This window comes from Balaenoptera ricei, chromosome 8 (genome assembly GCF_028023285.1).
Source record: "Balaenoptera ricei isolate mBalRic1 chromosome 8, mBalRic1.hap2, whole genome shotgun sequence".
In the NCBI taxonomy this organism is placed as follows: Eukaryota; Metazoa; Chordata; class Mammalia; order Artiodactyla; family Balaenopteridae; genus Balaenoptera; species Balaenoptera ricei.
In genome coordinates this window covers 59,688,571-59,715,160 of record NC_082646.1, presented here as the reverse complement: position 1 = coordinate 59,715,160, position 26,590 = coordinate 59,688,571, and the positions used below count along the sequence as shown (strand labels likewise).

The window sequence follows — 26,590 nt, the reverse complement described above, 5'->3', positions numbered from 1 at the left end:
AAAACAGTTTAAGCAGTTCAGTTTTTCTGACCCAATTCAAACATGACTGTTTGGACCAAGTCTTTTGGGGATTAATGTGACTGTTGACATGCCTAGGAATAATCTCAGAAGCATACTGAAATTTCAGGTTCCTGGGCCCAAACTTAGAAATTCAGATTCAGAAGGTCAGGCGTAGGACCCAGGAGTCTGGGAGGGGGCCCAAGTGATTCCAATGCAGGTGGTCTGGACCACTTGAGAGAAAGCCTGCCCTAGCTCAGGGATGCTCAGACTTTAGAGTACCCGTGGGGTCTGTTAAAATGCAGTCTGACTCAGGATGTCCAAGGTGGTCCCTGAATTTCTGCATTTCTGATTAGCTTCCAGGTGAGGCTGATGCTGCAAGTCACTGGAACACACTTTGAGTAACAAGAAACTAAACGGTCAGTCTTCCAGAGGCTGGTACATGCAGCACTTACCTGCCAACAGCCCAATTAGGTAAACCATTGGACTTAGCAATTATTCAGTAGTATGGTTCAGAGAGAGTGCAGAACACTGACCCCACTTCCTGCCAGTGCAGACCAAGAGCAGGACTGTATCCAACACATCCACCGGCACGAGAGTCCTCGGCACTGCGCCAACAGTGCCCAGGTTTCCAGTCACGTCCCTGCTCTTCCCCAGCAGGAAGTCTATGCCCAGGCCTCCCATACTATCCCCTTTCCTGTGCTTGGTTTCTCACGCCTCAAGCCTTTGCACATGCTGTTTGGGGTGCACTTCCCTTACTACGTGACCTCCGTTACCTGGCACCTTGCTGACTGCCCCACAGCATCATGGCACACCCTGCATCCAGCCTTGGCCCTCTCCCAAACCTCTCACCACACAGCTCCCAGACAGGTCTCCTGAGAATGCAAATCCAGTCACTCACTCTCTTGTTTAATATTCTTCAATGGTTCCCTAGAATTCTGGGGATAAGGGGTCCACAAGACCCTTCATGAATTACCTCTGCCCTTCTTCTCTGGTCTTCTTCGACTTCCCACTCTGTTCCTCAGAAGCCTGGGAATGAGCTTCCCTCATTCTGTTCCCTCTGCCTGAGATGCCTCCCTCTACCCAGCAGACTTCTATTCAACCCTCAGAACCCTGCTCAAACATCAGTCCTTCAGAAGCTTTCTCTGATTTCCATGTCTATTTCAGATGTCAGTGATGTGCTGCAGCCAGCTCATACCATCAGGAGAGAGCCAACTGCTAGATTTTCTGAGCTAGTTGTTAAGCACAGCCATTATAGAAATGTAATTATATAAACATATGATTAAATAAATTATATTAAAAATAAAGGTAACAAATGCTCAAAACGCACAACTTTCTAGTTATTTTACCACATTTTACTGTTGTCTCTGCTCTGGGGATGATTTAGATCTACTGTATGCATTGGATGGAAAGGCTGCACACCGGTGTGCTCCTGCCCACCCTGTAGCAGGTGATGTCACGTGGGCAGCCTGAAATTAGCCGTGGTGGGATGTGGGGGGATGTTGACACCGTGGAAATCAGCAAATGCTACAAATCAGCACTAGCTTTCTTGTTTTGCTGATTGTCCAGACTTAAGGAAGTGATAGGGTAAATGTTAATAAAGCAGATTAAACTTAAGAGTGTGCTATATCTGTGGCTGTTCCATTGTGAACAGCACAAAAAATTGAGGAAATATTTTTCCAGTATTCAAAACTATTATCTGAGCAAAGACGCTCACAGCACTGACTAATGAGTGAAGTTCTGATACGTCTTTACATCTTCATTGCTTCCCTTTCACCTCCTCCTTAATATAAACAAGAGTAGCAATCAACGTTTGTCAGACCTACACTCGTGTGTCAGTAACATCAGTGCCTTCTTTGTAAAGTCAGATAGTGATGAAGCACATAGTCAGTCTGGTCTGTGACCTATTTGTTGGTGGTGGAATTGTAAAAACTGACGGTGGAATTTTGCTAAGAAATATACAGTCATACTGAAGTTACAGGTGTTTGGAGTTTTCAATAAGAATATTGTGTATTTTATTATTATTTGTCAAGTGTGTTCACATCCTTTATGTCAATAGTATAGAATGTATGTTTTTCCTTGGGGACCTGGTTGTTAACCATTTTCCAGCACAACACTGCAGATGCCCCTGCTCTGTTTTCTTACAGCAGCCCAATCTTGCCTTTTAAAAAATACTTCTGAGCCCACAGTCTATAAAATCCCTGATTTACATATTTGTTTCTTCACCCAGTATGAAGACTCCTTGACAGCAGGGACCTTGAACTTTCTATCTTCACAAACCCGCTGATTAATAAGGTTCTTGGCACAAAGGAGGACATTGGTAGGTGCTGAAGGCAAATCTGACTTCATCTATCAAGTCTTTCTTGAAACCCACACTTGACAGAACCAGCCAATTCTGTGCACCTACAGCAATTTCCACACGTCTCACACGTCCTTCCTGGCGGTCCTAGAGATGGAGCTCAGAGTAGGCCTTTGACTGTATGCAGAACCAAGTAATAATAATAAAACCTGACATTTCCTGCAGATGTTATGTGCCAAGTGCTTCTCTAAGTGCTTTACATGCATTAACTCATTTAATCCCCACCCCATGAGGTAGGTGCTGTTATGATTATTCTCATTTTATAGATGAAGAATGTGAGGTCTAGTGAAGTCAAAAAGCATGTCCAAGGTTAAGGAGCAGAGCCAGGATTAGAACCCAGGTCATCTGGCTTTAGGCATCCAGAAATGAGTGGATGGATGGATGGATGGATGGACGGACGGATGATTTGCAAAGCAGCCCCTCTCCTAGGTAGCTCCTGATTCTATATATTATAGTTTACGTTTTCAACACACTGGAAAACAGGAATTCTTATTCTTAGAGGCGCGTGGCTATAAGCTCATTTCTTTCTTTGAGGTTCCTCTCAAGAAGCCTGCCTGGCCCTGAGCTTTTCTCCCTGTTTGCTCTGGAAGTGCTGAGCAAGGTACCAGGACCCTTGTCAGCCAGTTTCCCACAGATGGCCTGGCAAGTACTCTGCCCAGGGCCTGATTCTGCAACTGTACAAACCACTACTCCAATGGGGGCAGGATGATCTAGGGAGGGGAAGATACAGCTTCAGAAGACCTGTTCTGGGGTGTAAATTATGCTTCCCATTATTAGCTATGAGACACTGGGGAAGGTATTCAACCTCTCTGAGTCTCAGATAACAAACCTCTACAACAGATTTGGGAAGACTAGCTATAATGTATACTAAACTTTTACTATTATTTCTACTACTACAACTACTACTGCTGATAGTTAATATTTATGATACTTGTATTATGTCAGGTACTAATCCAAGTGGTTTACGTATAGTAACTAGTTTAATTCTAAAAATAATTCTTCAAGGTAAATACCATTATTATCCCATTTTATAAATGAGAAAACTAGGTTTAAATAAGTTAGCAACCCGCACAAAACCAGAGGTATTAAGTCACAGAGCTTGAATTCAATCTAGACTTGCTAGATACAAAAATTAACCACTATATTATACTTCCTCCGCCTCTATACTAGTCTATGGAGAAGCTTTGCAATGGTGTACTGGTGTTCCTAGACAGTGATATAAGATAAAACTGAATATATAAGAGGGAGGAAGATTGTGAAGACAGAGAAAATACTGTCATTAATTGCAGATAATATGATCATCCAAGAATGGAAATTTGGTTGAGTAAGCTAAGTTCTCCTCCCCCCCTTAAAACACATAGAAATGCTGGATAAATTATAATAAAATATAACAAAAATCTTTTTTACATTCAGAGATGAGCTCAAAAGAAATAAATGGGAAAGCTCAGATGCCAAAAACAAAGGCATCCCCACATCAGAGCAGTAAGCCTGAGAAGTGACACCGCTATGGCCGAGGGGAACCCTTGGACCCCGGTATCAGCTCTAATGGTAAGGCAGTGGGAGGAGACCAGGCCTCTGGAGTCTGGGGAGTGGAAACTGAAACTCCAGAATGAAGCAGGGCCACAGAGGCACTCCTGCTGTGTAAGGGAGTTGATGGCCTAGAGAAGTAGCAAGGAAGCCCCTTTCTGCTAAGGGTCTAGGTGGGGGTGATGGCAGGGGTGGGGAAGTCTGTCACAACCAATCAATCTGCTCAGCATGGGTGTGGAGTCCCTAATTGTGCATAATTGCTCTAGGAAGCCACTTTTACAACCCACAATAAAAACTTTAAAAGCATATGAGGAAATGGTTTGCCATGATGATTAGTGTCCTAAGAACTTGAAATAACATCATGACCTGAAAGAGACTATTTAATAAATGTTTAATGACACAAAGAAAAAGAAATCATAATGAGACAATAGGGCACTATGAAAAAAAGAATAGCATATTTGAAAAAATCAAATAGAACTTCTAGAATGAAATACCATAGACATGAAAAACTCAGTGGATGAGGTAAAATCATATATGTGAAAATTAGTGACAAATTGAGAAAATTATCCAGAATTAAGCACAAAGAGATAAGACATATGAAAAGAAGAAGGATTTTCAAAGACAAGGAGGATATATGAGAAGAAACAGCATATGTAAGTTCTAGGCGAGAGAACAGAGAAAAAGGAGAGAGGCATTATTCAGAGATACAGCCTGAGAAATTCATGGAACTGAAGAAGTAATGCATCTTCAAACTCAGGAAAACAGTGAGTCTCAAGCATAAAAATAAATCCATGCCTAGATGCATTATAGTAAAGGGTAGAACAGCAAAGACAAAGAGAACAACGTTTAAATAAAAACAAGGAAGAAAGATCACACAGAAACGAATGACTGTTAGAGTTATGGCAGACTCCTCACAGGTAATGACAGAACCCAGCAGACAGTGGAATGAAGTCTTCAAAGAGCTAGAGAAAACTCTTGTCTACCTAGATTCTTCACTCTGCTAACTATCACTAAAGCATGAAGTGCGATAAAGATATTTCAGACAAAGGACATACTCCAGAAGGCAAGAGTGATAGTCAAAAAGCAATGGTGAGCAAGATATTGCTGAATATTAAGGCAAATCTAAATAAGAATTGAATATAAAAATGTATGATTAGGGCTTCCCTGGTGGCACAGTGGTTAAGAATCCGCCTGCCAACGCAGGGGACACGGGTTCGAACCCTGGTCCGGGAAGATCCCACATGCCGCGGAGCAACTAAGCCCATGTGCCACAACTATCGAACCTGTGCTCTAGAGCCCACGAGCCACAACTACTGAAGCCCATGCACTTAGAGCCTGTGCTCCGCAACAAGAGAAGCCACTGCATTGAGAAGCCCTCACGCCACAACGAAGAGTAGCCCCCACTCGCTGCAACTAGAGAACGCCCGCGCGCAGCAACGAAGACCCAACGCAGCCAAAAATAAATAAATAAAATAAATAAAATTTTTAAAATGTATTATTGATTATTTCTATATGAAATGTCTTATAAAGCAAAGATGAGCTAAAATATAAGACAACAAGAACATGCAGGTTGGGAGGGGTGATCAGAGGTAAAGTTTGACTAATTGGAAACTGAGATATACAGATTGAAAAAATAAGGATAGCCACCAAAAAACTACCCAACAACAATAAAAAACAGAAATAGAATGTATAACTTCTACACAGAAGGAAATACAGAAAAGTTTAATCAATTCAATAAAAGGCAGGAATGGATCAAAGCAGGAGCAAAGGAAATCATGGCAAATAGAAAACCTAAGACAATCAGAAGAGAAAATATTAGAATTAATGGGAGAATACAGCAAGTTTATAGGCACAAGGTAAGTATACAGCAATCAAATTGTTCCTATGCATCACCAACAACCAATTAGAAAAGATAACGGGAAAAAAATCTCATTCACTATGGCAACAAAATCTAGAAAACATCTAGGAAAAACAAAGAGAAAAGGAGCTTTTTGAAGTATATAAAAGAAAACCTGTGTAGATGTAATGACATACAGTCATCCCTCGGTATCCGCAGGGGATTGGTTCCAGGACCTCCACGAATACCAAAATCTGAGGACGCTCAAGTCCTTTAGATAAAATGGTGCAGTCCAGTCTGTCCTCCGTATGCCTAGGCTCTGCATCTGCAGAATCTTGTTTACACATAGAAGTATTCAGTATTATTCAAGATCAATTTTCAGATTAATCTATAACTTTAACCCAAGTCCAATCAAAATCTCAACAGTAACGTTTGTGGTGGCTGAAAACTGAGTCCAAAATAATTATGAAAGGGTAAATGCCTAAGAAAGATGAAGACAATTCTGAAAAAAACAAAAAACAACCAGAGGGAGACTTCCCTGTTAAAAATCAAAACACATTGCAAGGCTATAATAGTAAGTGTGGTGTTTGTGAAGAACAGAGAAGTAGGTCATTGAACAAAATAAAGAGCCCATAGCAGATCCACACCAATGAGGGAACTTGCTATGAGACAGAGGGAACTTTTTAAATCGGGAGGAAAATGACCCTTTAAACAAGTGGATTTGGATCACTGGCCTTCTACACAGAAGAATGTGAAACATATCCCTATCTCACACTATACAGAAAAACTAATTCCAGATGTATTACAACCCTCAATGTGTGAAAATAAACCTTGAAATTATCAGGAGAAAATATAAAAGAATGCATCTCTCTCTTTGGGATAGTGAAGTATTTCTTCACTTAGGAATAAAAACATAAACCATAAAGGCAAGGACTAAATACACTGAATACATTAAAATGAAAAATTTCTGTGTGACAAGAGACTCTGTAAATAAAGGTAAAAGACAAGACACAGGAAAAAAGGATAATAATCAGAATCAATGTAGATCAATTAAAAAAAAAGATAACCTCCTAATAGGACAACAGCCATAGGGTATGAATATTCAGTCCACAGAAGAGGAATGCACATGGCCAATAAACACATGAAAAGCTTCTTAATTTCACTGAAAATTAGGGAAATATGAAATAAACAATATACCATTTCCACACTATGAAATTGGCAAAAATTTTAAATTCTGACATTAGAAGAAAAAGGGGTATCTTTATACACTATTCATTGAAGTATAAATGAACCCAGTAATTTTCCAATATCTAGTAAAATGTGTACAACCCAAGATCCAACAGTTTCATGTTTAACTCATAAATATATTCACAGAGAGACATAAGAAAATTCATTGCAATATTATTTGCGATAGTTAAAAATTAGGAAAAAAAATTAGGAAAACCTAAATATAAATAAAGATAAGTAATAATATGTAAATATATTCATATGCTGGTAGATTATACAGCCATTAAAAAGAAGGAACTATATGAGTGGGTGTTTACATATGCATGTTTGTATTTTTTCAAGATATATAATGTTGAGTGAAAAAAACAAAGTCACAAAATGATACATAGCGTTGGAGGTCATTTAAGTAAACACACACACACATACAGCAATGCCTTACATAGTTTATGGATAAAGAGGTGTGTACACCAAAAGTGGTGACCTCCTGGGGAGCAGGGCGAGGAACAGAATGGGTCTTTTGGCCAGGTGGGCAAAAAGACCTTTACTATGAAAGACAAAATGTTTTAACACAAAAAAGACTGGAAGTAAATATAATAATTTTTAAAATTCTGGGTAGTAGAAATATGGGTGTTATACTATTCTTTGTAGAGTATTTTTTAAAGTTCTAAAAAAGAAAGAAAAGAGAAAGTGCTTTGAAGATTTCTCGGACAAGATAGCATCAGCTATTTAGCAGGGAATAAGAGCAGTATCAAATGCATGAAACCAAATCCTTAGCCACAAGCTCCCTCTTCAATGTCATTGGATTTTCCAGTCACGGTCGTGCTCCCTCCTCTACCCTGTGTTGTCTACTGCAAGCCAATGACAAGGGCTCTCTGGTACCATGCATTGGGGTCTTTGAGTCTGGTCCTTTAGCACTGGGAAGGACTTGAGAGGGGACTGGGCCAGACTTCTAGTGACAGGCGAGGAAAATGAAGCCAGAGGAGAGGCTTGTTCAGGGTCACACGGGAAGGCAGACGTCAAGGCTCATCTTCATCCTTCAGGGCTCGGCTCAAATGTTACTTCCTCAGATGACAGCTCCAACTCCTGGTCTAGGTTAGGCCTGTCAGCTCTCATTAAGTGCTCTGTTAGCACCTTGTACTTTCCTTGCCTAAAATTCCTCACAGCTGTGTTTAATATTAGTTATCAGAATGCATGCTTAACACCGTATCTATTGTTGTACTGCTCACCCACGATGAACTGCATCTGTCTTGCTCATAGCGGTAATCCAGGAACTTAAATGCAGAGTCTGATCCCTGAAGTGACTGCTCTCCTGGCCTCTAAAGTGCTGAGCATTTAGATTCCATGCTCATTTCTGAGTATAAATATTTAAAACTGCAGGACCTAATGGTTTACAAAACATGTTCACATCCACACAGCCTATGACATATAATACTGCCCATTTTCTGCAGGAGGAAATTGAAGCTCAGAGACTTGAAATAACTTCACCAAGTTTACATAAATAGTAAATGGAAAGGCTGGGATTTGAACTGAGGTTTATCTGATGCCAAGACATTTGGTTGATCCACTGCACCATGGCTACCAGATCAGTATCAGTGATTATTATTATTTTTTTAACATCTTTATTGGAGTATAATTGCTTTATAATGTTGTGTTAGTTTCTGCTGTATAACAAAGTGAATCAGCTATATGTATGCATATATCCCCATATCCCCTCCCTCTTGCATCTCCCTCCCTCCCACCCTCCCTATCCCACCCCTCTAGGTAGTCACAAAGCACCGGGCTGATCTCCCTGTGCTATGTGGCTGCTTCCCACTAGCTATCTATTTTACATTTGGTAGTGTATATATGTCCATGCCACTCTCTCACTTTGTCCCAGCTTACCCTCCCCACTCCCTGTGTCCTCAAGTCCATTCTCTATGTCTGTGTCTTTATTCCTGTCCTGCCCCTAGGTTCTTCAGAACCATTTTTTTTCTTTTAGATTCCATATATATGTGTTAGCATACGGTGTTTGTTTTTCTCTTTCTGACTTACTTCACCCTGTATGACAGACTCTAGGTCCATCCACCTCACTACAAATAACTCAATTTCGTTTCTCTTTATGGCTGAGTAATATTCCATTGTACATATGTGCCACATCTTCTTTATCCATTCATCTATCAGTGATTATTAATCTCCCTTACATTCCTCACAATTTCTTCAGAACTCTTCCCTCTTCTATTGCCCCCAGCCCTAAACACCCTTTTGGTTAAAAGCACTCATGCTTCTGCCAGTGCAAGATCTTCTGCCTTTTCCTCCTTTTCTATCATCATCATCACCATCTTCCTCCTCCTCATGTATCTCCCTGCTACTGAAGTAGGAACAGACACAGAGTAAATCAGGATGTCTCAAACTGTGGACCTCACAGTCATATCCCCAGAGCTGAGCTCAGTGTCTTATACATAGGAAGTACTCAACAAATAGAAATTGAATTAAACTGAACGAATGAATTGAATATGAATTGAATTGAATCCATTCATTCACAAAGTAATACTCTCTACCAAAATTCCTCCATCTAGGTAGAGATTAAGGTAGCACTTATAAAGTGTCACCTTCTCACAAATGTTGTTTGAATTAGGACTATCAGGATGTGCTAAAAAGGCTCCCCAGAGAATGGTGTTAGATTAGATTCTTAGCAGCTAGAATCACCAAACCTCTCTCCAATTCATAGCCAGCCTTTGGCTGACTCTGGGGGCATGCTGGATCAGGGGCTTCTTTGAGGAGTCAGAACAAAACTCTCATGGTAGAGCTCTCTTCCATACTTTTCTTGGATGCTGAGTCCTAGGCAAGTGGATTATGTCCCTCCACAACTTTTAATACCACTATTTCCTTGTCTATTTCTTTTAAAGTCTGTTCCAGCACCTGGGGAAACCCTAAATGGATGGTCATAGCAGCCAGAGACTAATAATATTTCACAATGGAGACTCCTGTACCTTGTATCCTTGGTTGCTATGAGAGATGGGTTGGTTACCCATTATATATAAAGACAAAGAGACTCTCACTCGTACATCAGTGCCCTGTTGCTTTTCAGTCGTAAGGAAACAAGAGAGTGACTATGTCACTTGGGAAGAATAAATGATGTGCTTAATAAGGCATGGTCAAACCAAGTATTCTCAGGCACTCTGTTCAGGAGGTGATTTGCTACTTAAATACAGAGTCTGAACCTTGGTAGCACAGTATTCCGTCCTCAGTGATATAGATCAGAGATTGGCAAACTATGGTCCACGGACCAAATTTGGCCCTCAACCTGCTTTTGTTCAGCCAGGAGCTAAGAATGGTTTTTGTAGATAAATGTTTGCAATCAATATGATGAAAAAGATCACTAATTTTGAACCCGATTTCAGCAAATGTTATTCCCCTAAAAAATCCATTCTTCTCATTAGTAGACCCATATTGCCAAAGATTATATTCTATTATTATTATTATATTTTGAATTTCATCAATAAAACTTTTTTGGAAATTTGTTCTTTCTGGTTATATAAGGGCCAGCAAAGCCTAAGATATTTACTATCTATCCCTTTACAGAAAATTTTCCGATCACTGGTCTAGACCTTTTCAGACTTGCCTCCTGCTGTATCATTCCTCACACTGGGAACATTTGTCATATCTGAATAGCTGTGGTCTCCAAATGCACATCTAGCTCCACATGCTTCAGCTATCCCTTCTGCCTGCAGTGTGTCACCTCCCTGCCCACTGATCGTTTTGTCTACTGTAATCGGCTGATCCTTCAAAGTTCAGCTCAGATGATACCCTCCTCTCTGAGGTCTTCCCTGATCCTTCAAGTCAGACTAAAAACACTCACAGAAAATCTTTTATCTGAGCAGTTCATGGTTCTGTTCCCAGAAATACAGAATGTGTGCACACAGAAGGGCAAAATTACCTCTTCATATTAGCCAAGTGGTACTTGAACCCACTGGGGAGATGGATGATGAGGATAGTTGTTGTTTACTGAGCACTCACTATGGGCTAAGCATTATGCTAAGTACTGCACATACATCATTCATTCATTTGTTCAATTAAAATCTATTAAGCATCTCCTAAAGACCATGCACTAAGCTTGGTGCTCGGGGTGCAGTGGTAAGTATGACAGGTAAGAGAGTCACAGACTTAATGAAATGTTAAGTCTTTCAACAACCTTGCAAGGTAGGTGTCATTGTCAACCAGGAAACAAAATCAGAGAAGAGAGGTTAAGCAACTTGACCAAAGACATACAGTTAATAAATGGTAAGCAGGATTTGAACGCAAAGCTCCAAATAAAGCTAGATATCTGGGAGGGGCTGGAATTACTATTAAGTATTGTATTCTTAAAAGGCCTTCTTCATTCTTATCTCATTGGTAAAGACCTCTAGGAAGGAATATATAGTTCCTAATCTTTGTCTTCCCAGTGGAACTAACTCCACGCTTTTGACACACTGCACAGGTCAACACCTCCTCAGGAAGTGGTCCTTGATTCAGAATGAATCAGACCCCCCCTTTCCTCTATATCCCCTCAATACCTTGTGCATATTTCTATTATTGTACTTGCTACCATTACTATACTTTTCTTAATATGTTTCTCACACTAGACCAAGAACTCTTTTAGGACAGGTACTATGTAATTCATTTCTAAATCCCCAGGTTCTAGCATAGTGCCTGATACAAGATGTGGCAGATGTTAAGTGAATGAATCAGTGAAAGACTTTTATTGGTAACCCACTCTGTTCTGTTCTCTCAGTGATAACAGAAGTGGGCAGCACTTACTGATGGGCATGCACTCATAAAAGCATTATCTCCCTCCACCTCCATCATGACTCTGTGAATTCACTACTGTAATTATCTCCTTTTATTGATGAGAAATATAAAGGCTTTCTAAGGTCACACAGATTTTTAGTTAGAGAGAGATGATTCAAACCCAGTTTTAGTGGTTACCAAATCCTTTACTGGACACCAGGACACCGCCCAGGACTCATACAACCATCTCTTCCATGAATCTTGCAACAGAATTAACCAGCCCTTGCTGTGGCCCTTGAGAACTCTGGCCCTGATTAAACCTCACCAGGCCCTGCCTGGTACTTATGATACTTGCATCCATGTTACCTCCCCCACCAGACGGCAAGCTACTGTATGGGGGAGCGTGTGCTCTGCACCTTGGATCCTCATAGCCCATAGCCCCAGCCGTTGCATGCTCTTAAGATGATGCATTGAACTTGAAATAAAAATGATATTAAGCCCACTACATTATTATTATGATATTATGATCAAATAAATCCAACCTAATTCCCTGCTTTTATAGTATAAGCCTCTTTCACAATGGACTAAAAGCCCTGAAGGATAGGAAGGATTTAGAAGGAAGATGGAAGGCGGGCAGGAGGGGAAATTGTGAGCAAAATCCAGCAATGGTTACGTGTGGAGCTTGTCAAGGCTCAGCTCAGCCTGTGATTTGGCTAGATCACCCACTGGGGACCCTGAGATTTTAAGGTACAACCAGAACTGAGAATCTGCAGGAAAAAGCATCAGGTGTTGTGAAGGGAGCAGTGGGCAAAAATGCTGGATGCACCAGATAGGTCAGATCCTGGAAAGCCTTGACCGCAGGCTGAGCTGCCAAGGCCTTGCCCTGGAAGGGAAGGGGATCCATGGAGAGTTCAGGACAAGGAATAGTGAAACCATCCATCCCTCTCCCCCTGCAGAACCAGGTGGTGAAGGAGGATGGCGTGGGCTTAGGAGAGTGGGAGTTGGGGGGCAGGTAGCAGCCCTCCCAGGAATGGCATGTTGAACTGCGGGGACATGGCAGGGGTCTGCCTGAGCCCACGAGTAAGACACAGCTGGAGGCCGGAATGAGGAGAACCAGGCTCCTGAGCCAGCCCAGTCACTGACTGGTTGTGTGACCTCAGTCCCCAGACCTCCCTGACTCTATTCTTCATCTTTAAAGAGAGAGACGTTTACCTTAAAAGGTCATGATAAAGTCTAAATAAAAAAATACTTTAAAGCAATTGGCATTGTGCACTCAGTAAATGAGGTTGAAACTCAATTACGTCTCTGTTCTAACATTCTGCTCTTTTGCTTTCTGCCATTGTCTATCTTTCACCCATTATTACGGTTTAATAGAGAACGATTCTTAGGGGCCAAGAAGATTGCAAAAAGGCACTCTAGGATATGCCACAATGTGGGCCAGCTTTTTGAAGTCATTGCACAAAGTAGACAGTGACCACAAGCAACAGCACAGTGGAGGCACTTACGGTGGCTTTTGTGGTTTGGGGCTTGGGTCCTATTTTCCTACCGAAAGAGGTTCCATCAGGCTTGTTCCTGCAAAGCCTCTTCGTTCAATTTGAAAAGGAACACACACTGACAATAGACTATGCCGGGATAGGGAGGACGGAGAAGACTACTATTAGGTTATACATGTGTGGGTAGCTTTTGTGGGACGATGGTGGGCCTATGCTCTCGCTCTCGGATGGGAACAGCACAGACACACGTGCTCCTTCCTTGCCTGACTCTTCTTCTGCTCATCCCTGATATGTCGGGGAGGCTGGGCTCTGGCCGCAGCATGTTTTTCTTCTCACTCTCTTTCTTCCCACCCTCCCTGACCGCTACGGGTTAGATCCTCACTGACAGCTCAATATCCAGATATTTCTTTTCCGTTCTGCCTTTTCTCCTGAGCATCAAACTTATATCTCCGTTTACTTAGTTTGTAATTTGTTTCTTACTTTTTGTTGAGTTATAACAAACAGAATAAAGCCCATAAATCTTAATGGTTCATATGTATAGACCCACATGACCACCATCCAGATCAAGATATAGAACATTTCCAACATCTTGGTCAATTACCCACCCCACCCCCAGAGATTATCACTATTCTGACATCCATCACCATCACTTACCTTTGCCTGTTTTTGAAATTTCATATAAATGGAATCATTCAGTAAGTACACTTATATCTGGTTTCATTCACTCATCATTATGTCTGTAAGATCTATCCATATTAGTGAGTATTGCAGTAACTTTCTTTTTCTGCTATGTAACCGTGGATCTCAACCAGTGGCAATTTTGGCACACCCAGAGGGCTTTTGGCAATGTCTGGAAAGATTTTTGATTGTCACAACTTGGAGGGGGATAATGTGGGGAACGCTACCGGCAAGGCGTGGAAAGAGGCCAGGGATGATGCCAAACATCCTACAGTACACAAGACAGCTCCGCACAACAAAGAATTATCTGGTCCAAAATGTCAGTAGTGCCGAGATTGAGAAACCCTGTGCATTCGTTTGCTATAGCTGCTCTAACAAATTACCACAAACTGGCTGGCTTAAAACCACATGAATGGGGCTTCCCTGGTGGCGCAGTGGTTGAGAGTCTGCCTGCCAATGCAGGGGACACGGGTTCGAGCCCTGGTCTGGGAAGATCCCACATGCCGCGGAGCAACTAGGCCCGTGAGCCACAATTACTGAGCCTGCGCGTCTGGAGCCTGTGCTCCGCAACAAGAGAGGCCGCGATAATGAGAGGCCCGTGCATGGCGATGAAGAGTGGCCCCCACTTGCCGCAAATAGAGAAAGCCCTCGCACAGAAACGAAGACCCAACACAGCCATAAATAAAAATAAATAAATAAATAAATAAATATATTAAAAAAAAAAAACCCACATGAATGTATTCCCTTATAGTTCTGTAGTTAAGAGTCAGAAATGGGTCTCACTGGCTAGAATTATGGTGTCAGCAGAAGCAAAGTGTTCCTTCTGAAGGCTCTAGGAAGAATCCATTTCCTTGCCTTTTCCAGCTTCTGAGAAGCTGGTGCATTCCTTGGTGCATGTCCCACTTCTGTCTTCAAAGCCAACAATGGCTGGCCAAGTCTTTATCACACTGCATCACTGTGACACTGCCTCTTTCACTTATAAGGGTCCCTGTGATTACAATGGGCCCATCTGGATAATCCAGGATACTCATCCCACCTCAAGAGCCTTAACTTAATGACATCTGCAAAGTCCCTTTTGCTTTGTAACATAACATAGTCACAGGTTCCAGGAATTAGGATGTGGACATTCTGGGGTGGGGGAAGGGGACCATGATTCTTTCCACCACACCCTACCAGGTGCTGGTCCACTGTATGAATATACCACAGTGTATTTTTCCTATTGTGGATGGACATTTGGGTTGATTTTACTTTTTAGCTATTATTAATAAAGCTGCTAAACATTCTTGTACAAGGCTTCTGCACTCATTTTTGCTAGGTATATACTCAAGAGTGCAATTGCTGGGTCATAGAGTAAACATATGTTTAACTTGAATAGATAATGCTGTAGAGTTTTATAAGGTGATTGTAGCAATTTACACCCTTTACCAGCAGTGTGGGTTTCTATTTTCATTTTCTATTGAACACCTCCATGTAGTCTTTCTAAAGACACCTCAAATTCAACTTATCCAAAACTATGCTATCTAGCTCAGTGAATGATTGTTTCCCCACACATCCAAAGCATCCAAAGGAAACATCCTAGCCTCTTCCCTCTCCCTTTCTGCAGACTTTCAATTAGCCTTATGTTATTCTGTACCATCAGTGCTTGTTTACATCCTTTCCTGGCTGGAGGTCTTCATCATCTCTCACCTAGACCACAGCTTCCTTTCTGGATTCCCTGCCCGCAGTCTAATCCCCTCCAATCCATCCTTCCCACTGCTGCCAAAGTCACCTTTGCTAAAATCCAAAACCTAATCCTCCTTCTTCATTTGCTCATAAGATAAAGGAGCTGGCCCAGCCTACCTACCTGGTACACCTCTCACCATTCTATCCTCATCCAATGAGACCTCTAAGTTCTACCTGCTCAGAACTGCTGACAATTTCTCTTCTGTACTTTTACTCAGACTGATCCCTTCCCCATTTAATGCCCATTCATCTTTGAAGATTCAGCCTAGTAGTCCCTTCTCTACTGAACCCTTTCCCTGATAACCCTCAAATCAAGTAGACTTAACCTCTCTCTCCTCTGTGCCCCACCAAACCCTGCATAGACTTTTTGTTAGGGCACCTATAACTTTTCAGCTCACCTGTCTCTGCCTAATAAACATAAGTCTTCCAAGAGCAAGGACTACTTTGTCTTCCTAGGAATTAGCCAGATATAGAGCAGACACTAATCAATATTCAGTGGATTGAAAATGGTTTGAGACAATACATGTTAATATGACGTGGAGGAAGTGCCCTGTGGAGAGAAAGATTAGTGTTAGACAGAGTCTGTGCCTTCAACAGTTTTAAAACCTAAAGACAGACAAGAGGCCTTGTGGGTCCTCAGCTCTAACAGGGAAGTAACAGTACCACTTCTGCAGAGCTACTATAAAGATTAGAGGCTAAAATGCGTCTAAAGTTTCTAGCAGCCTGCCAGGCACATAGGAGGCACTTGATTAACTACTACTATTGTTTCTAATGGTGAAAACTAGCATCTTTAGTGAACATCGAGAGAATTTTTAGTTTGCTGGTCGCAATCCATTTGCAGTTTTCTTCATTTGGTGGAGAATTAGAAGCTCACCTGTTTAGATGTCTACAACTGACCTAATTTGAAAAGCCAAAGCTGCATTGATTACAGAGATGGCTCTTTAATCCTAGTGGACATTGCTGGATTATTTTAGTTTTATATCCTGGACACAGTGATTCTTTGTGATTATAGATTTAGAACTATCACTGGCTTGACTTTTTTTGAAAGTTCATAGATGCATTAGATGCCATTTTTTTCTAGGACAACAACCAAGCATTAATTGTGCGTATCTTATCTCCTCTCCTCTTTGTGGGTTAGTTTCAGTAACATTATATCTAACTGCGCAAGGTCAACCAATGATCTAGAAAAATGCTTTGCACACAGTAATTCCTCAGTAAAAATTTCCAGGGCAGCATAAGGCTTTGCTGAGTTAGGTGCCCAATGTGGTTTCCATGATTAGTCTCTCTCCTGCTTTTCTTCCCTCCCTTCTGATCACTCTTTTGTCTTTTTCATGGTTATCCCTTCTGCTGTCAGTACCCCAAATACATGTATCCCTCAGGGCTCCATTCTCTGATGGCTAATTTTCTCTACTTCCTCTCTAGGGATGATTTCACCTCCTCCCATGGCTTTAATAATATCCACAGGATGTTTCAAATCACAGCCCGATCTCTCTCTACACTTCAGATCCATTTATTCAGCTGCCCCTTGAAACTTCTTGTCAGATATCTCATAGACAACTCAAATTCTAGATACTAAAAATAAGCTCAACTTCCACTCCTGACTTTTTTCTCCTCTACATTCATCATAGAATTCTAAATAAAAGTCTGTTCCTTTTTTTAAAAAATATCTTTATTGGAGTATAATTGCTTTACAACGTTGTGTTAGTTTCTGCTGTACAACAAAGTGAATCGGCTATATGTATACATATATCCCCATATCCCCTCCCTCTTGAGCCTCCCTCCCACCCTCCCTATCCCACCCCTCTGTTCCAATGACTAGGACCACTACCAGTTACCCAAGCCAGAAAAAAGTTATCCTGGATTTACCCTCTTCCTTGCATCTCAATTGGTCATTAAGATCTGTTTTTCAGTAACTGTATGTACTATGTTATAAATCTCCAGTCCCACAGCCTCAGTTCAGGCTTTATCATTGTCCCTGGATTATTCCAATAGGCTCGTTATTGAAAGGTCACCCTTTCTCTAACCTCCCCTGGTCACCGGTCAGTGGGACATTAATAAAATTTAAATCATATTAAACTATCATGTAGTTCCTCTACCTAGATTCCTTCAGTGACTCATTTCTTTAAAAAAAAAAAAATCCAAACTCCTCAGCCAGGGATATAAAACTGTTCCTAACATGACCTATGCCTACCTCTCAGAGCATAAAAGGTAAAGGAATAGTAAAAATAAGAGCAAAACTTACTGAAAAGGGAGATGATCAACAAAACCAAAATTTGATTCTTTGAAAAGACTAAGCAAACCTCAATAAGACAATTATGAAAAAAAAGAGAGAAGGCACCAATTAATATTAAGTATGAAAGGGGATGTAACTGCAGATAAGTAGAGATGATTTTAAAATCCACAAGATAGTGCTATGGTGACTCTTATGTCAATAAATTTAAAAAATAAAAAAAATTATAACATTTCCTAGAAAAATATAAATTACTAAAATTGGCTCAAGAAGAAATACAAAAGCTGAATAAATGAATAACTATTAAAGACATCAAACTGGTAGTAAAAAAATAGTCTATTCATGAAAAAGACACCAGGTACAGAGAGCTTTACAGGAGACTCTTATCAGATATTTGAGGAGGAGTACTTGTTATAAGAATTGTTCCAAATAACTGAAAAGGAGAAAAATCTAACTATCTAACTTTATAGACATAATCATGATTCCAATACTGTACCAGACTGATATAAAAAAGGAAAAGATTTTAGACTAATTTCACTTATGAATATATATGCAAACATTTCAAATAAAAAGTAGCAAAAGAATTCAGCATCACAAACTATATTTTTATTTAAGTAAGATTTATCCCAGGAATGGAAAGATGGTTCAGTATCAGAAAAATCTATTAGCAGATTAAAAATAAAAACCATAAGACTTTCTCAGTTGATGCCAAAAAAATCATTTAATAAAATTCAATACCAACTAATAAGAACCTGCTGTATAAAAAAAAAATAAAATGGAATTCAAAGATTCAAAAAAAAATTCAATACCAATCCACATTTTTAGAAACCCCTAGTAAACTAGTATAAAGACAAGTTTCTTAACCTGATATGACACTATATTATAATGACACAGAGCAATCCTCATACTTAATGATGAAACTTAAGAAGCATTCCCATGTCTCAAGACAAAAGCCTATTATCAAAACTATATGGAGGGAATTCCCTGGTGGTGCAGTGGTTAAGAATCTGCCTGCCAATGCAGGGGACACGGGTTCGAGCCCTGGTCCGGGAAGATCCCACATGCCGCGGAGCAACAAAAGCCGTGCAGGAAATGCAAATCAACACTACAAACAGGTAGTGAGCCTGTGCTCTAGAGCCCGCGAGCCACAACTGCTGAGCCCGCATGCCACAACTACTGAACTAGAGCCCGTGCTCTGTAACAAGAGAAGCCACCACAATGAGAAACCCACGCACCCCAATGAAGAGTAGCCCCCGCTCTCAGCAACTAGAGAAAGCCCATGCAGCAACGAAGACCCAATGCAGCCAAAAAGAAAGAAAGAAAGAAAGAAAGAAAAAGCATTAAAAAAAAACTATATAGATATCCTCACCAGTGTAGCAATATACATACACACAAAAATATATGAATATCAGAATGAAGACAATAAACTGGTATTTGCTAAAAGTATACATTATCTCCACAGACAGTCCAAGAGAATCTACAAACAAAATTAGAGAGTGTGGTAAAGTTGTTGAATACAATAAAAACATATAAAAATTAATACATATGAGCAATAACAAATTAGAAAATGTAATAAGATATATGCTTGAAAATAGGAAAACTAATTTTAAATAGCTCAGAAAAAAAAGATGATAGTATGGCATTAGCTCAGATTAATGGAATACAACAGAGATCTCAGAAATATATTCAAGCATACGCAACCCTTATGTGATAGAAGAGATATCAGTGGGGATATTAATGGGGAAAAGTTGAACTGTTAAAAAGGTTATTGGGATAAATGACTTTCCATATGGGAAAAAGGAAAATCAGATCCCTGTCTCATTCCATACATAAAGCTAAATCCAATTATATTATTAGAGGCTTAAATATAGAAAAATAAAACTTAAAAACTATTGTGTGTGTGTGTGTGTGTGTGTGTGTGTGTGTGTGACTTTTGTGGAGAAAATTACAAAATGTAAGTGAAGGACAAAAAGACAAATAAATGGCAAGCAATACCACGTTTGTATATGGGAAAACTCAATACCTTAAAGATAGCAAACCTTCCCAAGTGGTGTTTTCGCCAGTAAGTCTGAAGTTCACCTGCATAAAAATTACCTAGAGTGCTTCTTAAAATATAGATTCTTAGGCTCCATTTTAAAAGTACTGAATCAGCATGTCTGAGGATGAGGCCCGGGAATCTGCATTTTAGAAAGCTCTCCAGATGATTTTTTTGTGTACTAAATTTTGAGAACCTCTGTCTTAAGGGAAGAGGTCATAACCTGAATTGCACATGAGAATTATCTGGGGCAGTTTGAAAAGATTCACATGCGCAGGCTATACCCCAGACCAATTAAATCAGAATCTCTGGGCAAGGCAGCTATGTAACAGCATTTTTAAAGTTCTCCAGTGATTCCATTATACAGCCAAGGTTGGGGACCACTGCCCTGGGTGAAGGTGCACCTAGAGTCAGGTCTGTAAGGTTTGCTGCCCTTCCCCATTTGAACATTCACTTCTAGTGCTAACCAAGTAGGAATACCCCTTTATTTTGATTAAGGAAAACACAATTTCTTTACATAGGGTTATCACTTTTTGGTATCTCCAGTATCCTGTCTGATACATTGCAGGGGCTTGGTGGTCATTTTCCAAAATTAATTCAGCTAAATGAAACTGAATGAAATGAATCAATATGTAGGCGAATAAATTTTTCATCTAACTTTAAAAATTTCACTGGATTCAACAAACCTATATGATAGTTAGGCACAATGTTACACTGTGAGAGATAGAGATGAACAAAATACAGCCTTTCCCTTCAAGTGTTCCTATCTGGTAGGGGAGGCAGATAGAGACAAAAGTATCTTACAATCAAGCAGACAATGAGAAGTGTACAGAATACGAAAAGGGAATAAGAGAAAAATTAGTCCTGCGTGGCAGGACCTGGAAGGCGTTGTTGAAGACTAGTATCTGAGATTGGCCTTGAAGTATTGCTGGGATTTAGTCAGGAAGATCCTAGGGAAACGGGCAGTTGCCCTGTAGGCACAGGGCAGTTCTGTATAGCATAAGCCAAGTCAGATGGGCCTTTCTCTAACCTTTATGGAAGACTGCAGGGTAGATAGGAAAGGCTCTTTTTCTTTCTGATTTCCTTGTTACCGCTCTCATTTTTCAAGTACTATTTTGCCTCTGGTTTATTAATTCTACCTCCTGGTGCCCCAGCTGATTTCTTCCAGGAAAAGTTGCTCATTAGCATTTCTATGGGGAGCACCTGCTACCCCATCTATCACTCTTAACCGATGGCTGGGGCAATGGGGTTGGCTGAGAGAGGAATTTTAATCCCCTCCTATGACTCATCTATTTCCTGAGAATGCTAGGTCTAAAGTCACAAATAGCTGTGCAATAAAATCCATCCTTAACATTAAAAATAACGAAGACATGTTTCTCAATTTTATAATATCATTTATGTAATATGAATGTATTGAAAATCAACTTCATGATTGAGAATAATTCTAAAGATACCTCAGATACCACTTGAATGCAAAAAGTCTCAGGCTAGTGTGGATAGGTTATGAATTAAATGAACTGTTGAACAGGGAAGGTTTCTCAAAACCATAGTGTCAAAGGACATTTGATGTTATCTACTGATTGTACATTGCAGGAGAAAACCAAATAGCATGTATATGACTCTGGATGCTGAATATATATTTTACATTATGTACCAATATATCAAGCTGATGGATTGTATATCCTTTCTCTATTTAAGCAAACTGCACACACTGATGTTACGTGACAGATGTCATTTGTAAAGCCCATGGGATGAACCAGTCACCATGGTGTAAACCACCATGATTTATGTAGAGTGGCAGAAGAAAAGGATTTGCCAATCAAATTATCAGTGAAATGTAGCCCAGCTTGGCTTCTAAGGTGATGTAAGGCTCATCTACAGAAGACATGGAACATACTTAAATTCAGGAGATATTTAGAATCCTAGCAAGGAAAAGGATGTGAGAGAATAGGGGGGGAAAAATCAATGTTCCAGATAAGCCTATAATTTCCAGGCATTTTTTTCTTTATAGTATACTTAATTAATTGATTATCTTATTTCTTCATATCTACTTTCATCCAAAGTGCATTTCCCTATTATTAGTTAATTTTTCTTCTGGAAGAAAAAATAATGTTAAATTTCACATCAAATTTGTCAAGTACTTAAATTGTCCATTAAAGAAATTGATGTTTCTTAGCAATACTTATTCTCTTAATGCTTCAAAACCCTTCTGATGATACAGCAAAATGGAACTGCTGATCCCAAAGTCATATGCATAATTAAATTTTACAGAAGACTCAAATTAGAAAAAAATGCTTTTTGAGGTACACAGAGATTTTTCTTGACAGGTTGGTGAAATTCTGATAGCTATGAAAAATAATCATTCTTACCAGCTGCAAGAGCATAGCCTGCCCCTATTCAATCAAATCACTTGCAGGATGTGTGTATTTCTAACTGTAAAGCATGACATGCTTACTGCACAGTTAAGGTGTTGTTTGGGAGGAAAGAGGCTACACAGAACAAAGGTACAACCCAAAATATTTGGAGTGAGTTGTGTCTGAAGGGTGGTTTACGCCCTGACTGTCTGAACCATCATTTATGAACAAAGCAAGTCCTACCAGCCTGGAAACATAAACTGAGTAGGATCATCAAATGAGATTTGAGAATCTGGATCTCTCTTGATTGGCATTGACTATATTGAGGTGAGGAGAGGTAGATTCTGTCTGGTAGGTGGTAAGGTTCCACCTGCCGTAGGGTGGTAGACTGGGAGTAGGATGATGAAGAGGCCAGTCCAGAAATCTGTGATGTTAGGCCAACCTTAGGGTTCTTAGGGAACAAAGGTAGGGCCTTGTAAACAACAAAGCCATGACAGAGTCATAAAATTGTATCTTGGCTTTGTTTTTTTATTCCCCTTGCTTATTTGTTTCCTTTCTTTTCTTTTTGATCCTCCTTGGGAACAGCATAAAGATTTTGTGAAAATTCCACCTTCTCATAGCTAGAACCAAGGAAAGGATCCATGTCCTTGCCTGACCCAGAGCTTTAAAAGGAAGTGGTGTATTCCTGGGGGACCAGTGTGGTCATGATAACAAGACACCAAGAGACAAATGCCAGGTGGGAGGTGGAATTCGGGAAGAAGGAATAGGGGCCAATTGATTAACTGCCCCTTTTCATTGGGAAATGCTTTCCAGAGGTAATACCTGAGTGGGGGGCAGATTCTGTCTTAACAAGAGAGGATGTCTATCAATGCTATTCTTCCTCAGCATAAGAGGGAGTGTTTGTCATATTTAATGGAGAAGGACATCAGTCTGATGAGGCTACATATAAGGTCACGGCAAAAGACACTAACTCTGCAGTCCTCCTGTCCACACCCTCCTGCAGGAAGGAGGCAACTGGCTGTGGCATTGATGAAGGACCCCATAAGCCACAGTTTGAACACCTCTAGCTCAATTACTCATCGTGTACATCCGCTTCCCCAGAGACCCCAAACCCAATGCCACATATTCAGAGTCAACAGTGATCTGTTAGCTAATTGTTTCCATTTGAAACATAAGGGCAGGACTGAAAGCTAAGCATTCAGAAATACATATTAAATGAATGAAGGGTGAGAAAGCAGACTGGAAGGACTGAGGCTGCAGCAGAGGGAGAATTCTAGAAAAAGAGAGAGAGAAGGAGAGAGAGAATGAATGAATGAATAAATATGCTCTTGTTTGAAGGCATTCATTTAAAGGGAATTTAAATGTGCTGAAGAGGGGGTTCTTGGTGGTAACAGAATGAGAACCACATTTGGCAAACATGAAAGGAAAGGAGGTGCATCAATAGGGGAGAAGGCTGGAAGTGTCTGGGAAGTGGAAATCAAAATAATGAGGCATCATGCAGAAGGCTGGAATGGAACCAAGATGTACTAATTACCTACCATGTGCCAGGCATAATTCTCCTCCTGAATCATCTCATTTAATCTTCAAAATGTCTAGCACAGTGCTTAGCATATAGTAGGTGCTCAAAAATATGCTGAGTATTTAATATTAAATCAATACATGAGCAAACAATCTAAGAGAAGAATCTATTATCATCACGTCTTGCAGATAAGAACCCTAGGCCAAGCAATGTTAAGAAACTTGCCCAGCGAGTCACAGCTAGAGGTGTAAGGAATCTGCCTTCAGCCTAAGTGGCTGAAGGAGGAAGGTGCTCTATAAGGGACCGGCAGGGAATCTAGAAAAGGGTGTGGTGCTTGGTCGTCTCCCAGGGATTGAGATAGAGGGGGTAAGAATGAAGGGCCCAGTGAACCGGGCTAGGGAGGAAAGGAAGGGGGAGAGGTCACTCTTCTTTGGGGAGGATTGGCCCTGCAGCAAGGCACCGAGGCCCCTGGGCGGCAGCTGAGCCAGCAAGGGGCAGCATCCGGGCTAATGCAGCGGGTGAGTTGGGTGGGGCAGAATGGAAGCACAGCCAGTGAAGAAACTGCAAAGGTCTCTGTTGGGCAGGCAAGGACTCGGGGTGGGGCAGAGATGGGGAAAAGATGGCTGAAGTGGTTAAGTGAAAGACTTTGGCAAGATGGGATGGATAATACTAACAGCTTTCACCAAAGAAAGAGCCAAAGAGCAGTCGGCCAGGGCTGGGGAGGGGGAGGGGGTGTGTTCTGGGCTGGAGGGGGAGGCTGACAGGGAGGCCTGCGATGCAGAGAATCTGTGGGAGAGGGTAAGGATGACCAGCCCCGTGGCCTGAGCTGCGGGCCGCGTCTCACCTGTAAGAGCTGCTCACCGCGCTCGCCACCTCCTCGCGGATTTGCCTGTTGAGGGCGTCGGCCGCCGCACGCCCCTTGCCCCCTTCGGGAGCCGTGGCCTGGGCTGCGGGCAGCAGCGTCTGCTCGTGCCCCTGGCCCTCGGCGCGACGCAACATCCAGGCGGGCCCAGGCTTCTTGCGTGTGTCGCGGTCTTCCTCACTGGTCGCCCTTCCAGCCGCAAGGCCACCTGCTCCTCCAGGGGCCGCCTCCTGCTCCTGGGCCTCGGCGGCGGCCTGCACCGGCCAGCGCTCCTGGCTCTGCGGCCGGCGCTGGGGCGCCCCGAGCACAGGCGCCGCCGCCTGGGAGGACGTGGGGATATGCACTGGCTTGGGAATCCACGGGTGGTCCCCGCGTCGCGGCAGCGGCCAGGCGCGGAAGTCCTTCTGGTACTGGGTCTCGCGCTCAAAGGGCGCGTCCGAAGGCTGGTACTCGCTGCGCGGCCGGCAGCTCGGCTCCGGCCGCTGCACCTTCCACGCGCGGTAGTCCTGCCGCATCACCGAGTCCGCGGGGCCCGCGCTGGAGGTGGAGCCGGAGCCAGAGCCCGAGCCCGGGCCCGGGCCGCTCCGGCCAGAGGTGGCCCCAGCCTCGCGTTCGCCGCTAGGCCCCGGCGCCGGCCCTGTTGCCCGGGCAACCGCATCCCCTTCGCCTTGGGCCGGCTGCGTTTCTATGGCGACCGCGCGCGCCGAGGGGGGCGCGGGCGCCGGCTGCGCAGGCTGCGCCGGCTGCTGGGGCGGCGGCTGGGCGCCCGGGTGCTCGGTAGCCTCCGAGTACTTGGTGAAAACCAGCGGCACGGCGATGTCTGCCTTGTCCAGCTGGTTCCAGAAGCGGGCGATGCAGCAGGCGCGCGTGATGCACGGCCACGCCATGGTGCTCGCCGCAGAGCTAGTCCTCCCTCTTCTTGCTCTATTCTAAAGCAAGTCCCTAATCTTCCTCAGTCCCCTGGCCCTCGTCCGGCCAATCTGGTTCTCACCGTGTTTTCCTTGGTGGCCTGAGCTACCGCGCCCTCCTACCTCAGAGAGCACCCGGGAAGGTTGGGTGGGCAGAGCTATCACTGAGAAAGTCCGTAAAGTCCCTCGATGCCCGGCTGTAAACGCCTCCGGGAGCCGCCGCCCAGGTCTCCAGAGCGCGGTCTGCTGTGGGCACCGCAGCGTGAGACACCGCGTCCCGGGTCCCCGGGCGAGGGCGTCTGGGACGCGCCCCTCCCTGCGGCTGCTGCGGCGCTCAGACCCCTGCCAACAAGGCAACGCGAGGCAAGGTGGTTGCAGGCTTAAGCCATGGCGCAGAGGGACGGCCGGGCAGTGTGGCCGCAGGGGCCGCGGACAAAGCTCTATCTTCTCCTTCCCGCCGGCGTCCAGTCGCAGCCGGCCACCTAGCAGGGCTCAGAGGATATCACGTCTCGAGGAGACCGAGCATTGCTGCCGCCACCGCTGCTCCCAATGATGCTGCAGCCGCCGCCGCCGCTGCCGCCGCTGCTGTCTCTGCTGCGGGGAAGCGGCCCCACCCTTTTCTGCCGGTCAGCAGAGGGGTGGTGGTGGTGGTGGGGGGAATCCAGGAAAGATGCTGAGAGAAAGCGCGATGCAGAAAAAAAATCACCTGCTGTCGTCAGCGCGCGCTGCTGGGAACTCGCCCTCTCTCTTTTTTCTCCTCCCTCTGATCTGGCAGCTCCTCCCTCTTCAGTTCCTAGGCAACAACAGGATCTGGGGCCTAGGTAGGTTCAAGTACCAGGCTCCTTATGACTTACTGTCCTTACACTGGTTGCTTCCCAACTGGGCGCCTCAGGCTCCTCTTCTGTGAAATAGGGTCAAACATGTGGGAAGGGTGGGGGGGATTCAATTTAAAAATACGGAGGAAACCCCTAGTGAAATGTCTGTCCCAGAATATAGATTTTTTAAAAAGGAAGCTCCTGTTATTGGCCAAAGTCTCTGGCCTGGATTTGAACCCCTTTGGCTGGCTTCTGATCCAAGCACTTGTCAGTCTTATCCA

General features: G+C 42.7%; 1 protein-coding gene across 1 annotated transcript in view; it reads right to left on the bottom strand.

Annotated features, from left to right (window-relative positions):
- MAP6 (microtubule associated protein 6) overlaps window positions 1-25,739 on the bottom strand; it is an 86,096-nt gene extending 60,357 nt beyond the window's left edge. Inside the window, exon 1 of the mRNA XM_059929456.1 lies at window positions 24,569-25,739. Within this exon, the coding sequence (XP_059785439.1) occupies window positions 24,569-25,473 (905 nt within the window). The 5' untranslated portion in view covers window positions 25,474-25,739. The remainder of the gene's footprint in view (window positions 1-24,568) is intronic.
- Between the last annotated feature and the right edge of the window lie 851 nt (window positions 25,740-26,590).